The sequence below is a fragment of the Podarcis cretensis genome (genome assembly GCF_951804945.1).
Source record: "Podarcis cretensis genome assembly, chromosome: 2".
Taxonomy (NCBI): domain Eukaryota; kingdom Metazoa; phylum Chordata; class Lepidosauria; order Squamata; family Lacertidae; genus Podarcis; species Podarcis cretensis.
The window spans coordinates 114,435,616-114,451,593 of NC_137171.1; the positions used below are offsets into that span (position 1 = coordinate 114,435,616).

General features: G+C 47.0%; 1 protein-coding gene across 1 annotated transcript in view; it reads left to right on the top strand.

Annotated features, from left to right (window-relative positions):
* The window catches only part of LOC307206351 (von Willebrand factor A domain-containing protein 7-like), a 37,968-nt gene extending 23,325 nt beyond the window's left edge, over positions 1 to 14,643 (top strand). The window contains exons 10-17 of the mRNA XM_079959565.1: positions 346 to 624; positions 2,127 to 2,342; positions 4,425 to 4,597; positions 6,969 to 7,083; positions 7,907 to 8,111; positions 10,038 to 10,119; positions 11,076 to 11,299; positions 13,968 to 14,643. Of these exons, the coding sequence (XP_079815691.1) occupies positions 346 to 624; positions 2,127 to 2,342; positions 4,425 to 4,597; positions 6,969 to 7,083; positions 7,907 to 8,111; positions 10,038 to 10,119; positions 11,076 to 11,299; positions 13,968 to 14,073 (1,400 nt within the window). The 3' untranslated portion in view covers positions 14,074 to 14,643. The remainder of the gene's footprint in view (positions 1 to 345; positions 625 to 2,126; positions 2,343 to 4,424; positions 4,598 to 6,968; positions 7,084 to 7,906; positions 8,112 to 10,037; positions 10,120 to 11,075; positions 11,300 to 13,967) is intronic.
* The last annotated feature ends 1,335 nt before the right edge of the window (positions 14,644 to 15,978 follow it).

Below are 15,978 nucleotides of genomic sequence, written 5' to 3' on the forward strand. Positions count from 1 at the left end.
TAAGTCTGCCTTCTGGGATCTGATTGTGAACAGAATGTGAGTGAGTAAACTCTTTTTATACTTTTACAGGAGACTGTGTCATGTCTTATCTTTTTTGAGGGAATAAGGGGGAAATACCATAACAGTTATTATAGAGGCTTTAGCGAGCCTGAGCAAACGCATCCACTGCGAGTTTAAAAAGGGGAATGTTACTCTGGTAAATTGTGAACTTGTTTACACAAGTTGGGAAAGCTATAATCAAACAATATATCCTCTCCTGCATCCCTGAACATTCCCACACTGTTGTGAACAGAGAAAGGGAGGAGACCAGGTTTCAAGACAAAACTCCATCCTTCCTCTCCACAGGTGCTGCTGAAGAGGCTTCCAGGAGAAGTTATGCTAACATCTATGAACAACTAGCTGCATATTCCGGAGGCTTCTACGTGAAGACCACCAAAGGTGAACTTGGCCGGGTCTTGGGCATCATGGAGCTATCTCTGAATGCTGCCCCTGTCAAAGTGGTCCATAAGCACTTGGATGGATCTCAGCTCTCTTTCCCTGTGGATGAGACCCTCACAGAAATCACTGTCTCCATCAAGAGCTTAAGCGCCTCAGGATTCACCGTTTTTCTACTGCAGCCTTCAGGTACAATTTGTTATAATACAGAGGATGAAGCAGAGAGCTTTCCTGCAGGTGTATAACTGGGGGCAGGGGCTAGAATTCTGATTCCTGTGTAAGTCACCATCCTCTACACCAGGGATGGGGAACATTTTACAGCCGGAGGGTTACCCTTCTAAGCCACTGTCATAAGCAAGCCAGCAGTAAATCACACCAGGCAAGTTAGAGTTAACTCTTTATTAGCAAAACAGGAGTGTCAGGCCTAATGAGCATAGCAACTCACCTCCGGTAGGTCTTGCCCCCCAAGAAGCAATCAGAGACTGCGCCTGCAAGTCACCAATCTCTCCTCTGCTCTTTTCATGCCTCTCCTGGGTCTGGGAGACCAGTGGGGAGGGGAGTTTGTTGCAGCAGGATGGGGAGACACCTGTGCCTCTTCCCCAGCCAGACTCATCTCTGCCTCTCTGCCTTCCTCCTCTCCTGCTTCAGTTTCTGCCTCTGATTCTGGGCTTCTCTCTGCCACAGACTCTCCCAGCTCACCAATCCCTGTTACCTCCTCAGCGTCCGACACCGCCTCTTCCTAATCTTCTCCCGCTGACCACTCATCATGGTCCCACCACCTCTCCCCGGGCTCTGAGCCTTCTTCCCTTGGGGGTTCCCTGACCGGTTCTTCCCAACATTCCTCTGTGTCCAACTAGTCCGTGACAGCAACATAGCTGTCAACTGTCCCTTATTTGGTGGGAAAGTCCCTTATCCCAGCGCCGTGTCCCGCTGCTGTCCCTTATTGATGATGTCCCTTAAATTTCCCGGGTTTCAAAGGAAGCAGCTCCTCTCCCTCCCTCCCTGCCGGCCAGGGAGGAGGGAGGCTCCAACTGTGTTGCTTGGCTGCGTTGCTCACCCAATAAGGAGTCTAAGAACGACTGGGGGGTGGAGCTTGCATGCCTTGTGCCGATCAAGCCGGCCGCGTTGCCTGGGGACTCACCTTTGCTCAGCGCTTCCCAGTGGAGAGGTGACGGTGGTTTTCCTTGCTGCATCCCCTTTGCCGGGTTGCTGCACTGTGGGAACCACCGCTTGAGGCTTCGTTTGGCTGCTGGCTGGGCTTTCTGCCTTTGGCTCGGAGGGGCTCAGAAGTTGAACATACCTGTGCTTTGAAAATCCCTTATTTTGGCTGCTGATCCCTTATTTTCAAGGTTTCTGGTCCCTTATTTTCAAAACTGTAAGTTGAGAGCTATGGACAGCAACCTTCAAAGGCCTACATAACAATATTGTGTGGAGCAATGAGTGGAAATGTTACCTTCATACAGCAGCCTAGTCAGTCATACATGCCTCCCTATCTTCCAACCAGACCAGTAAGGGACATCATCACAGTTCAAGGACATATTCCAGCCAGGCTCAAACACTCAAGGCAGGTGCAAAGCAGGGGCAGTGAGGGGTGTTGTCTGAAGAGAAGGGAGTGGCTGGGGAGAGCTCTGAGGGCCAAGCATCTCTCCATCTCCTGCAGCCTTGTCTGTCTTTGTGTCATCCTGTGGCAGGTGTCTCGCCGTCCACTCACACAGTGATCAACACAGCCAGCCACAAGATTGTGAAGGTGTCCCCCATCCCTGAACGGGGCATGTGGACCATGACCGTGTCTCCCAGCGGCTCCTACGAGGTGGAAATTGGGGGCAAGAGCTTGCTTGACTTTTCCTACCAGATTATGCAGAAGCAGAGCGAGTATGTGCTTCCGGTCCAGGGAAAACCTGTGGAAGGTAAGTTTTCCGGGATGTGAAGCACCCACACCGAGGGCAGAATTATCTGGCGTTTCCGTTGTTTTTTAAGACTTAAAAAACCACCTATCCTTTTCCAAGAGTTGTACAGAGAATTACTGAATGTATTTTCTCTCAAAATACAGTGGTAAAGGTAAAGGTAAAGGTACCCCTGCCCGTACGGGCCAGTCTTGACAGACTCTGGGGTTGTGCGCCCATCTCACTTAAGAGGCCAGGGGCCAGCGCTGTCCGGAGACACTTCCGGGTCACGTGGCCAGCGTGACATCGCTGTTCTGGCGAGCCAGAGCCGCACACGGAAACGCCGTTTACCTTCCCGCTGGTAAGCGGTCCCTATTTATCTACTTGCACCTGGAGGTGCTTTCGAACTGCTAGGTTGGCAGGCGCTGGGACCGAGCAGCGGGAGCGCACCCCGCCGCAGGGATTCGAACCTGCCGACCTTTCGATCGGCAAGTCCTAGGCGCTGAGGCTTTAACCCACAGCGCCACCTGCGTCCCTTACCTCGGGTTAAATACTTAATTCGTTCCAGAGGTCCGTTCTTAACCTGAAACTGTTCTTAACCCAAAGCACCACTTTAGCTAATGGGGCCTCCTGCTGCCACCGCGCCGCTGGAGCACGATTTCTGTTCTCATCCTGAAGCAAAGTTCTTAACCTGAGGTAATATTTATAGGTTAGCGGAGTCTGTAACCTGACGTGTATGTAACCTGAAGCGTATGTAACCCGAGGTACCACTGTATACATTTTGATAATGCATTGGAGCCAATCAAGAATCCTGCAAACTAGCTTCTGATCTACACTTTAGTGTTGGGAAAACGCCTGGGGGTTCCTGCAAGCCCCAGGAACTCCGAGCATCCTCTGATGTCCGCAGCACTGGAAAGGGTATCTCCCTTCTTCTCCAGGGTGCTCCAGCGACATAAATCAAATGATTTATGCACACATCATAGATCTAATCTACTATTTATTTACACACTATATACAGACAAAGGCGTAATAGCGTCCGTTCTCTCCAGCTCCGAGAGAACAAAACAGACAGAAATAAATGCAAAAGTACAGTGAAACAGTACCCACAGCGGAAGAGATAAGATGTTCTTCCTTTCCCAGACTTGTCCCAGACAGGCATGTGATTTACAACAATCTCATCTGCAGCACCGGCTGCATGAAATACTAACATTTAGTCCAAAAGATGCAGATGATCATCATTTGCTAGATACCGCAGGAGAGCGGGAGAGCAGCTGTTGTGCTCAGGTTCTGCTTGCAAGCTTCCGGTAGGCCTCTGGTTAGCCACTGTGAGAACTGTACAGTGGACCAGGTGGGCCCTTGGCCTGATCCAGGAAGGCTGTTGCTGTGTGCTTCACATTGGACTTCACAAAGGTCAAATTCCTTAGTCATCCCTGGTTTGTCACAAGGGCCTTTCCCATCACCTACAACCAGAGGTCCTTCCAACTGAAGATACCAGGGATGAATCCTTCTGTATTTGAGGCAGAACATCTACCACTGAGCTGTGGGCTATTCTGCTCTCATTCAGTTGACAAAAGCTTCTGAGCCTGATCACCTGCTATCTTGGTATTACTCGCCACAGGTGAACAGCCAAGTGGGTAGTCTAAAATCTCTACTGTTGCTGCACAGGAAACTACAACAGAGATGAAGTACAACCCAACCACACATTATATCCAGTAAAGAAAATTCTGCTTTCCAGACTGTGAAAAATACAGTGGTACCTCAGGTTACAGATGCTCCAGGTTACAGACTCTGCTAACCCAGAAATAGTACCTCGGGTTAAGAACTTTGCTTCAGGATGAGAACGGAAATTGTGCGGCGGCAGCAGGAGGCGCCATTAGCTGAAGTGGTACCTCAGGTTAAGAACAGTTTCAGGTTAAGAACGGACCTCCGGAACAAATTAAGTTCTTAACCCGAGGTACCACTGTACCCCAATTAGCTCAGGATGCAACTATAAGTCCCAAGAGGGGAAACCCAGGAACTCAATGGGGACATTGCGTTGATAGCAGAGGAAGAAAGACCAGAAGATCTCCAGTGAAACTAAACTGACTTTCTGCATTTTTGTTGCAGGCTCAAATTACACTGTGTCGCTGAGGCTGATGGAAGATACTAAAGGTGCTAGGATCCAGCGCCTGGTCCCTATCTCTGGATCAGGGAAGCCCATAGATTCCATCTCTCTGAAACAAGCCTTTGATGCCCTTGAAAGCCCCTGGGCGATTGTCCCCGTTTCCTTAGATAACCCAGTAAGTTCTCTCTCCCATGTTTTTAGCTAAAGGAGGGATGGGGAAATCCCTAAACGCCCTCGGTCCAATATACCTGAAGGAGCGTCTCCACCTCCATCGTTCTGCCCGGAAACTGAGGTCCAGCTCCGAAGGCCTTCTGGCGGTTCTCTCGCTGTGAGAAACGAAGTTACAGGGAAGCAGGCAGAGGGCCTTCTCGATAGTGGCACCCGCCCTGTGGAACGCCCTCCCACCAGATGTCAAAGAGAAAAATAACTACCAAACTTTTAGAAGACATCTAAAGGCAGCCCTGTTTAGGGAAGCTTTTAATGTTTAATAGGTTATTGTATTTTAGTGTTTTGTTGGAAGCCGCCCATAGTGGCTGGGGAAACCCAGCCAGATGGGCGGGGTATAAATTATTCTTCTTATTATTATTATTATCATTATCATTATTATTAATCTCCAGCCCAGGGTCTGATCACAGCCCCCCAGGCCTGAAGTGCTTTGCCAAGACAACACTGCTACAGACACTGACAGGAGCGCTGACTTGGGCTCCAGGTTATAGGCGCCCAATGGTGCCCATGATGTAATGCGACATCATGACGTCCTGACGCCATGACGTCATGTTGCATCAGCAGCGTGGCGATGCTTCCAGGGCCTCATTTCCAAGACCTCTCACACGACTTCCAGTTTCTACCACGTTCAGAGGGTCTCGGTTGTTGCTTCTGAGACATTGCCAGGTCTCGGAGGCCACGTCCCAGGCCTTGCAAGGCCTCCAACGAGACTTCCGGTTTCTACCAAAAGTCGTGTTCCGAGGCTTTGCAGGGCCTCAGACATCGCCTGGGAGGTTGTGTCGGGGTCTGACGCAACTTCCGGTAGAAACTAGAAGTTGTGTTGGAGTCCCGCATTGTGGGCACCCACCCCCCAAAAAATTCTGGGCGCCGTGGCACCCAGGGCTCCCTAGAGCTGGCGCCTATGGACACTGAAATTTGACAGTTGGAAGGTTCAGTTCTTGGCAACCCTGAAATCATTAGCTGTGAGGATATGTGAGTGTCTTGAAATGTTTTTAGATGTCTTTGAGACAAGGTGGTGTAGTGGTTAAAGCGTTGGGCTAGGACTTGGGAGACCAGGGTTCATGATCCCTGCTCAGCTGTGAAACTCATTGGGTGACCTGGAGCATTCTCTCTCAACCGAATTTACCTCACAGGGTTGTTGTGAGGGTAAAATAGGATAGGTGATTGATTTACTTTTTCTTATTTATTTTCTGCCATTTCCTGCTCTGGGCTTCCTTGGAAGTAAGGGCAGGACAGAAATGTAACAGACGGATAAATGCATGAACTAGCCTGCTACCCTCAGGTGCAGTGCAGGACACTTTTCGGTGGCCCGTGTTGAAGTAAGTTTTATCTGCCAATCTGTTGGGCTTTTCTATATGGAGGGACCTTTGCCTCAAGAAGCAAAATGTATTGGGCCACCCCTTCCTGGAGCCCAATCCGTTCTGTTACTGAGATGGAGTGGGGGCCAAGGAGAAGCAGTTGCTCCTTCTCCTTGCTCCTGACACTTGCTCACTTTAGAAGTTCCCAAGCCGCAGCAGGTTCAGACTATGGCAACATGGCAACAGGCCTTTTCTGTGGTGGCGCCCTGACTGTTGAATGCTCTCCCCAGAGAGCCTTGCCTGGCACCTTCATTACATGTCTTCAGGAACCAGGCAAAAACATTCCTCTTTACCCAGGCCTTTGGCCATTAAACAATCTATGGCCTGTTAAAGCTGAGGGGATGGTTGTTATTATAAATATTTTATAATTATGCTGTCTGTTATTATGTTTTATTATTGATGCTCCATAAAACAGGTTCTTTTTAAAATATTTTGCTTATGATTTTCAGGTTTATACATTTCAATAATTGTACAGCCATTTTAACATTTCAGAACTTGACTTCCTTCCCCCTCTTTCTGTGGTTCCTTAAATTAATTTTTTTAATATTTTCTGCATATGCAACTTAATTTGTTCATTTATTCATCTCCTGTAAATACATACTCTTATAAAACCAAAGTTTATTATTTTGCCAATGTCCTTAACTGTTTACAACTTGTTTGCAAATATTCAATAAACCATTTCCATTCTATAAAAATGGGTTCTGTAATGTTGCACACCACCCTGGGATCTTTTGATAAAGGGCAGTATATAAATTGAAATCATCATCATCATCATCAGAGTAAAGCAGGAATGGGAGAACCCTCCAGATGCTACTGGACTACAATTCCCATCAGCCCCGGCCAACATGGCTCCAAAGTCAAGGGTGAGGCGAGATGTAGTCCAAGAACTTCTGGAAGGCCACAGATTCCACAGCTGTGCTGTAAAAGATCCATAGCAATTGTTCTTTCTCCGTTATCTTTTAGACTACCCTGCTGACTGTGGAAGGCCTGTCTCCATGGAACCTTCCTTTTTCACGAGTCACCAGCTATCCCATCAGCACAGAGTCCGTGCAGATTGTGCCCCTGCCAAACCAAGAGAGTGAGTGTGGTTCTCTCCCCCTTTCCCATTGCGATGGAACAAGCCAGCAGCAGATAGAATGTGGTAACGCTGGAGAAGCATCACAGGACCTATAATAAAGCAGAATAGATCCAAAGCAATCTGCAACATGCACACACCCCAGGTGCTTCCTTGTTGCTACCAATAGCAGTGGTGTTTCCTTGCTGCTACCACCACCCAAAAGCTGATAGCTGTCTACATTACTATTGCAGATATTAATATTGCACAGCTTTGAAGCAGGAGGATGCATAAAAACTGACTCCTCTTTGAATGAAAATGGTCCAGGCCCATAAATATGATTCAGAAACTTTACTAGACAGAACTTGCTTCAAAACAAACAAAAGAACAAATAACAATACATTCAGATTAGTTGTATAATATCATGTGCACGTCCAGCATAGTTTCCACCTTCTTAAAAAAAATGAAATAATTCCAAACAGACCTAAAACCAGAGGTCTGTCTCTCACCACACAGACTCCATTAGCCCGGAGCTGTTTTCTCTTCATCCTTTGTTCCCTGTGGCTTCCAGAGAAAAACTCAATGGCCAACTCCCCAAAGTGGAGATTTGCAACTGAATACCTCTCTCACATGATCTAAAGTTAAACACCAAGTGAGAGCTAACAGAGAACATCAACAGTTAATTATTAACCCATCTAGGCTCTCAGAGAGCTCTTCTTAGCTTCAATATTGCCCAATGGAATTTTCCAGTTAAACCTTCAGCAATATACATACAGGCATTTTCCATTTCAATGTCAGTTGCACCATTATACTTAACAATTGCGAACATGTCTTCCTTTGTCTCCAGATGCAATGTTGCCTGGTGAGAGCCTGGAGGTCTCTGTCCTGGTGGTGAACAGTGGGCAAGCGGCTTCATTCTCTTTTGAAGTCTGGGATGACCAGGGTCTCCTGAGCAGCTTTACACCACCCAAAAAATTCCTAAACCCAGGAGAGAGCACCCTACTCAACGCAACCTTCACAGCAGCTTTAGGGAGTGACAGCTTTACCTCCAGGTAGGATGACATTGCCCAAGTGCTAGGAATGAGAGTCTTGAGCGGTCTGGGAGATGATAGGAGTGGACGTCTGGAGTGAGGAGAGAGAGGAGGTGTCAGGTTCTGAGGGTTCTCTGGGTAGGAAGCAGCCCTTGGAAGACTTGGAATTACTTCACTTGGTACCGATTATAACCTGCCTTATACTAGGGTTGCCATGTATCAAAGTGAAAATCCGGACACAAAAGTTGTTGAGCTTGCTTTGGGGGGGGGGCAAGTTGTTGCCATTTTTATGAATATGTCTTGCTCCAGGAGGTTACCATTGAAACTGCTGTTGAAAGGGAGGAGGGAAATCTCTATTTTAGCAGTGGTTGCAGTGGACCCCCCCCTTTTTTTATACTCTGTCCCAGTGCTGTTCTTTGAACCTCTAAAAACCACAGGTACAACGATCAGTGCAGGGCTGCACATCATTTTGAACCTCTGAAAACCAGCAGCATGGGGCTGTTTGCAAAAGGGCTTTCAAACAGCCCTGCACTGCACTTTGAAGTCCCAACTATCGGTGCTTCAAAGCACAGCATCACCTGAACAGCACAATTACATCAAGTGTCAGGTGGGAGACCCCACCCACCTGTCCAATTTGGCCCACCAGGGTGGGGAGATAAGGCCCACCAGCCAGAAAAGGTTTGCCAACCTTTATCTAGATGAATATTGTCTACACCAGGGGTTCCTAAACTGGCCTGTGGATCACAAGTGGCTTCATTCAGCTGTTCCGTGGAACGTCCACATTAAATATACATATTGATTTCTAATTGTGTTCTTAATGCTCCTTTTCTTTCTAACAATGTATTTTATTGTATTACAATATAAAAAATAAAAGAAGCAATAGGAATACAATGAAAAAGCATCTAGCACATCCCAGGAGGTAGAAAAATCATTAAGTGGTCCACCAAGACCATCACAATTTTTAAGCAGTAAATGTACAGAGCCACTAGTCTACATTAAAGCTCTTGAAAGTTTCAGACAGTGGACATTCACAGCCCTAAGAAAGGGGAGCAGAGGAAGCTGGTACCAAGAGTCCAATGTTTTCTGAGCGAAGAATTAGGAACTGGTGGATTCAGATGACATACTAGTAGTGTAGCCTTCTTAGACTTTACTGACTGGTGGGGTCTGCGTTGCTCCCAGGAAGGAGAAAGGAAGTCAAATGACACCGAGGTTGATTCAGAGGTTGATTCAGAGAAAGAGTTTATTCTGCTCTCCGGATAGCAGATGGCACTTGCATGGTCAGTTCACAGCAAGTCCAAAGAAATGAGAAATTTCATGCAGTATATATATCCTCCAGGCACCCTCTCCCCCCTTCCCCAGGAATCCAACCACGTCAGCTCATATACTCAAGTTGACATCCATGACCATAAACAGATATTCCTGTTCCGATACTATTGACCATACAAGGTTGTTCCTGTTCCTATACTCTTTTCTTGGGGCAGGAGGTCACCAACTCTGAGAACACTCCTGGCACCGTTCCCGGGTCTCTTGTCAGACTTGACAAGGTCTGTGCGTCTTTTTGTGGTCAGGATGTAAGATAAGACCCATACGTGCCACCCCTGCTCCACGGAACTGGCAAGGTCATCCATTGCCGTCACGGACTGATAAAGGAGAGGGCTTTGAGCACTTGTTTATACAGCTGGCTTTCTGTTTATACATTGACTCAAAAGCTCAAGTTAATGCATTTTAGAAATGCTCCCTTGGAGGAGGGGAAATGTGGATTTTGGGTCCCACTTCAGACTGACTGCACAGAAACCCATTGCTTCAGTAGGATACGATGATGCAGCACAGCTAAGCTGGATTGCTGAGGGCAACAAAGTATAGATGCTAGACTGTCCCTTCTCATCTATAACGCGCCCCCCCCCCCCCCCGATATACACAGTTCATAATCACTGGATGTTCTTTCAGCACTGCAACGTTCACAGCTCAAAGCTCAGCAGCTCAAAACTACTTGAAACTGCCCATCACAGTCGTTCCTGAAACTGCCCTGGTGAGTTTTCACTCCACATTGATTTTTCATGGCCACTGCTAATATCCATATACTGAATCCCAACTGAAGGAACACTCCGTTAATCAATGTGTCATCAGTTTATTCTTTACGTTATCTGTTCATTCTCTACCAGGCCCCGTTCATGGTGCTAGTTTATCTGAACTCTATCACACAATTCTTGGCTCAGAAAAGTATTTAATGTATATCTGGTGATAAGGTATGTTTAGAAATGAATGCATTGAGATAAAATATAAATGAACACCTATGTATTTCCGTACAAATTTCCATTGTTGTTTGGAAAACCCTTCGTGTGGAAATTGGGCTTGGCAGATTGATGAATGAACAGCATGGGAAACTGACGAAAACCGACTGAGTCTCTAGCTCAGGGTTGCCAACGTAGTGCCCTTCTGATGATGTGGGCTACAATTCCCATCACCCACAGCCAGCATGGCCAATAGTAAGGAATTATGGGAGCTGAAGTCCAAAATATCTGGAGAGTACCATGCTGGATAAAATTAAGCACCTGCCCTAGTTGATGGTGGCATTTACTGGTGGATAAAGGTAAAGGGACCATTAGGTCCAGTCGTGACCGACTCTGCGGTTGCGGCGCTCATCTCGCTTTATTGGCCAAGGGAGCCGGTGTACAGCTTCCGGGTCATGTGGCCAGCATGACTAAGCCTCTTCTGGCAAACCAGAGCAGTGCACGGAAACGCCGTTTACCTTCCTGCCAGAGCGGTACCTATTTATCTACTTGCACTTTGACGTGCTTTCGAACTACTAGGTGGGCAGGAGCAGGGACCGAGCAACGGGAGCTCATCCAGTCGCGGGGATTCGAACCGCCGACCTTCTGATTGGCAAGCCCTAGGCTCTGTGGTTTAACCAACAGCGCCACCCGCGTCCCTTACTGTTGGATACTCTTTGGTATTTACCAACCAACATGTTCTCTACCCAAACAGGAAACAGACCAGATCTCACCAAACCACGTCCTCCTAGACTTTAACATGCCTTGTGCAGGCGGCATTCAGCACAGACCTACCTGCTCTCAGCACCTTTGGTACATGAGCTTTGCTGCTAAGGATGCTCAAAGTGCTGTCACTGTCCGCGCCACACCAAAGGAATCTCAACTATCTTGCAACCCACAGGGGGCTGGTGGCAGCAAGGAGGTCATTTGTCACTATCGGTATGTATGTCCAAGGGCTCCTTCTGATGACCTGTTAATGCAGCATTCGTCCTAATTCACTTTGATGTTAAATTATTGAGCCTTTACATATTTGCGTGGAAAGAGGAGGCCCCATTCCTGTTCTCTGAGGATAAAGGTAAAGGGTAAAGGGACCCCTGACCATTAGGTCCAGTCGTGACCGACTCTGGGGTTGCGGCGCTCATCTCACTTTATTGGCCGAGGGTGCTGGCGTACAGCTTCCGGGTCATGGGGCCAGCATGACAAAACCGCTTCTGGCGAACCAGAGCAGTGCACGGAAACGCCATTTACCTTCCCGCCGGAGGGGTACCTATTTATCTACTTGCACTTTGACGTGCTTTCAAACTGCTAGGTTGGCAGGAGCAGGGACTGAGCAACGGGAGCTCACCCCGTCGTGGGGATTCAAACCGCCGACCTTCTGATCGGCAAGTCCTAGGCTCTGTGGTTTAACCCACAGCGATACCTTCAGTTTATTTCCTACACAGATAACCCCCAAATGAAGGGGGAGGGGGGAACCCAAACAAGCCACTTGCAGAACATTTTATGTGAAAAATCTCTTCTGCTTATGTAGTGAGAGAGCACACACCTAAAGCAGGGTCCTAGAGACCAGGGAGTGATTCTCTGGTCCTCCTACTAACACGGCTGATGGTGAGGAACAGGGACAGAAGACAACTGGATTTGAGGTCCCGGCACTCCAGACCGTAATCAGGTGGTCTCCTTAACCAATTACACACCAGTGTCTTAAAAGACAGGGCCTTTTAAGTGTTGACTCCCTGCTAATGGAATGCCCTCCCCTGAAGAGGTCACCTGGCTCCAGCATAGCCAGCCTTTAGGTTTTGGATCTCAATTTAAGCATGATGTGGTGTGAAACTGGCCTCAGTTGGTGTTTGCTTTTTAGTGGAGAGAGACTCAAGGCTCACCCACACTTAACGCTTGCCCCATGATTTCTAGCCACGAGTCTGAGAGGTTGTTCTTTCGTCCCCCCCACTTTCCCCCAGGAAAACCTGCCGTTTACTGCTGAATCGGAACAAACGTCAGTCGGGTTTTCTGTGGAGAAACAGAAGAGTGGCTGAGCATTCCATTCATTCTTTTTCCATTTTATTATTCTCAGACTTTATTCTGTGTTGCAGATTTTAAGCATTTGGGGAACTTGTTCTGCATTTTAGCATTTTCTAAGTTGCTTTGGGGTATTTTGTAAAAAGCAATGAATGGATAATAATAATAATAATAATAATAATAATAATAATAATAATAGACTTTACCCCTGAAGGAACACTCTTCCGTAGTCTCCCAAGACAGACGGATGCAAACAACAAACCAGCGGCCTCAGTTTGTTCTCATGGGAACCTACCAGAGGTTCAACCCATGACAGGAACAACTACTGGCCATGATTCCCATCATATGTAAACACAACAAAATCAGCACAGAAGACAATCTACATACACAGTTTTTTTTCTTAGGTTGTCAGATGTTGAGGAAGTGCAACAGATCTCTAGCTGTCCAACAGCCCCCTCTAGAGCTTAATTTGGGGAAACTGAACAGCAATGATACATACAGTATCTGGTTACAAACTTAATTCGTTCCAGAGGTCCATTCTTAACCTGAAACCATTCTTAACCTTAACTTTAGCTAATGAGGCCTCCCGCTGCCACCACACCTCCAGCACGCAATTTCTGTTCCCATCCTGAGGTAAAGTTCTTAACCCGAGGTACTACTTCCAGGTCAGCGGAGTCTATAACCCGAGGTGTTTGTAATCCAAGGTACCACTGTAGTGAGAATTGCTCTGTTATCCCCAAAGCTTGTTGGGAGAGGGGTGAGATTTTCTCCCTCCAGTTGTTTCCAGGGCTCCAACCTCTTATTTCCCCCCATGCTAGTTAACATAGAGAGAGCCAGTGTGGTGTAGTGATTAAGAGCGGTGGACTCGTGATCTGGGGAACCGGGTTCGCTTCCCCGCTCCTCCACATGCAGCTGCTGGGTGACCTTGGGCCAGTCCCACTTCTCTGAACTCTCTCAGCCCCACTCACCTCACAGAGTGTTTGTTGTGGGGGAGGAAGGGAAAGGAGAATGTTGGCCGCTTTGAGACTCCTTCAGGTAGTGATAAAGCGGGATATCAAATCCAAACTCTTCTTCTTCTATCAATTCACTTCCAGGCAGGAGAAGGGGCTATACACACACACCAGAAACAGTTGCAGAGTGTATACAGCTATCACATTCCTCCCACAATCACAAATTTTCCTCCCAACCCATGTAAACTGAAGAAGTTTTTTTGGGGGGAGGGGGTGCTTTCAAAGCTAAATGCAGCTGTGCAGCTGTAGATTGAAAAGCAAGGGTCCAACCCGCCCCCCAAAATAGAGATGGTCCAGGCAGAGGACAGAATGGAGGCTCAAACTCCCCCCCCATTCACTCCCTCCCACCCAAGACTAGAGAGAGGGGAGGGAGAGAAGGACGGGTGTCCAATTGGTTCTGCAGAAGAGTAAGAATAGCTTGAGACTGGTTCACATGGAAATCCAATGAAAGAACAAAGTGTTCAGTAAAAAATAAATAAACCAAAATAAGTCATCATAAAAGTAACCAGATGCCCCTGCTGCAAACTAATGTTTTATTCTGTAATATGATCTTGACACAATTATAACTTTGTCCTCCTTTTTAGGTCCAATTGCTGTACTCCTTATGCAGAGGTTCTGATCGGCGATGAAAACGGAAACACAGATACTTTAACTGTAGACTGCAGACAGACGCATCCTGCAGCAGCCTAGAAAAACGGACAACACTCCCAGGCCCCCTACTCCCTCCTTTTTGCAACCCCTTTGTACCCCCACTTTCACCTTCGTCTCGTTTTTTCCTCCCTCCCACCTTTCCACCCTGCTTTTTGCAACTCTCCCTTGCACACACATTCCCCGTTTCCATCCTCGCCCCCCTCACTTTCTGCAACACACACACACGCACCACAATCATAAACGCCACTGTGCCTTCAGACTCAAGCAAGCAGGTCAGCTTAGAGAAGGTTAAGTTCGGCTGGTGGGCGTTGTACATATACGGGTGCTTGCTTGTTAATAATGTTATGTACTGAAGTTCTCATCCTGGGCCAGCAGGGGGATACTGTAGATAGTTATGCAAATGAAGGATCGAAAGTGACGTTCAGTGATTGGATAGTTTTAGAAAGTTGCTACAGTAACGTTGTACTGGAGCTCTATATAAGCAGGCTGACTGAGCCCTTCAGTCAGTTCTGTTCTGGCCTCTGAATAGACTGGAGCTGTTTGAAGAATTGCTGTGTTGTCTGATATGTTCACCCACAACTTAACAAATAAAATACCTGTTCTAAACGACTACATTGAATCTGGAACTTCATGTTGAAGGCAATACATAGCGCCAGGAGTAACATGCATTGCATGGAGGTACTGTGGGGTATTTAAGGGCTCTGTGTCCATCATCTCCCTCACACAAGGCAGCTAAGGAAAGGAAGAGAGAGACGTTTGAGTATAGCAAGAAGGGAGGAACAATGAAAGGGCATGATAGTGGCTGTTAGTACAGTCAAACCTCGGTTGTCAAACGTAATCTGTTCTGGAAGCCCATTCAGCTTCCAAAATGTTTGACAACCAAGACGTGGCTTCAGATTGGCTGCAGGAGCTTCCTGCACTCAAGCAGAAGCAGTGTCCGATGTTCAGCTTTCGAAAAACGTTCAAAAACTGGAGCATTTACTTTCGAGTTTTCGGCGTTTGGGAACTGAAACGTTCCAAAACGGAGGCGTTTGGGATCCGAGGTTTGACTGTAGTAGTTTTCTTAAATCTCTGTTGTTGTTTAAAACCGTGATTTTTCCTCTCAGTTCTCCTCCATCACTGCGTTATTCAAACTTCTACCATTGTTTTAAACCACAATTTTTTCCCTCTCAGCGTCTCACCTTTTTTGCTCCCACAGCCACAATCTGCCTTTACTTTAGAGGCTTATCCACCCTAACCTTTCACTCCACTCTTTCCAGGCAATCTTTCCCCACAAAAACCCGCTCTTTAAAGCTGAATCAGAGCAAATGTCAGTTCAGGTTTTCCGTGGATTGACGTTTGCTCAAATTGAGCTTTAAGGAACGGGTTTTCGGGAGCTTTAAAGAACTGATTTCCGCGAGGAAAGTGCCAGTGAAAGGCAGCTTTAAATCATGGACATGGAGCTTTAAATCATGGGCCATGCCTGGAAAGAGCAGAGGAAAATAAGTGTGGATAAGCCCTTGCTCTGCTACACCACCCTGACTTCATACAAAACCAGGATTGTCATGAGACAACGCATAATTCAACCAGATCAAACATTACTGTGCTTTTCCATGTTTAATGATTCACCAGAATATACTTTACATAAAGAAGCTGCACTGTTCAGGTTAGCAACAGCACACCTTGAAATTGTCAGACTCGGGAAATCTCAGTCAAGCAGGAGGGGGCTTTTGGGTGCCATTGCAACAATTTATCACTTATTTAATGTGGTTGGTTTTCTCTCCCAAGGCTTGGGGGTTATTCTGAAAAGACTGGGTAGTATTCAACTAAGTTTTAATCAGAGAAGACCCACAAAAATTAATGAACATGGGTAAGACAGGTCTATTTATTTCAACAGTAGTGAACCTGATGCAGACTGTGGTTAAAATAGGATGAAATTCACTTTTCCTGACCGTGAGGGTTATT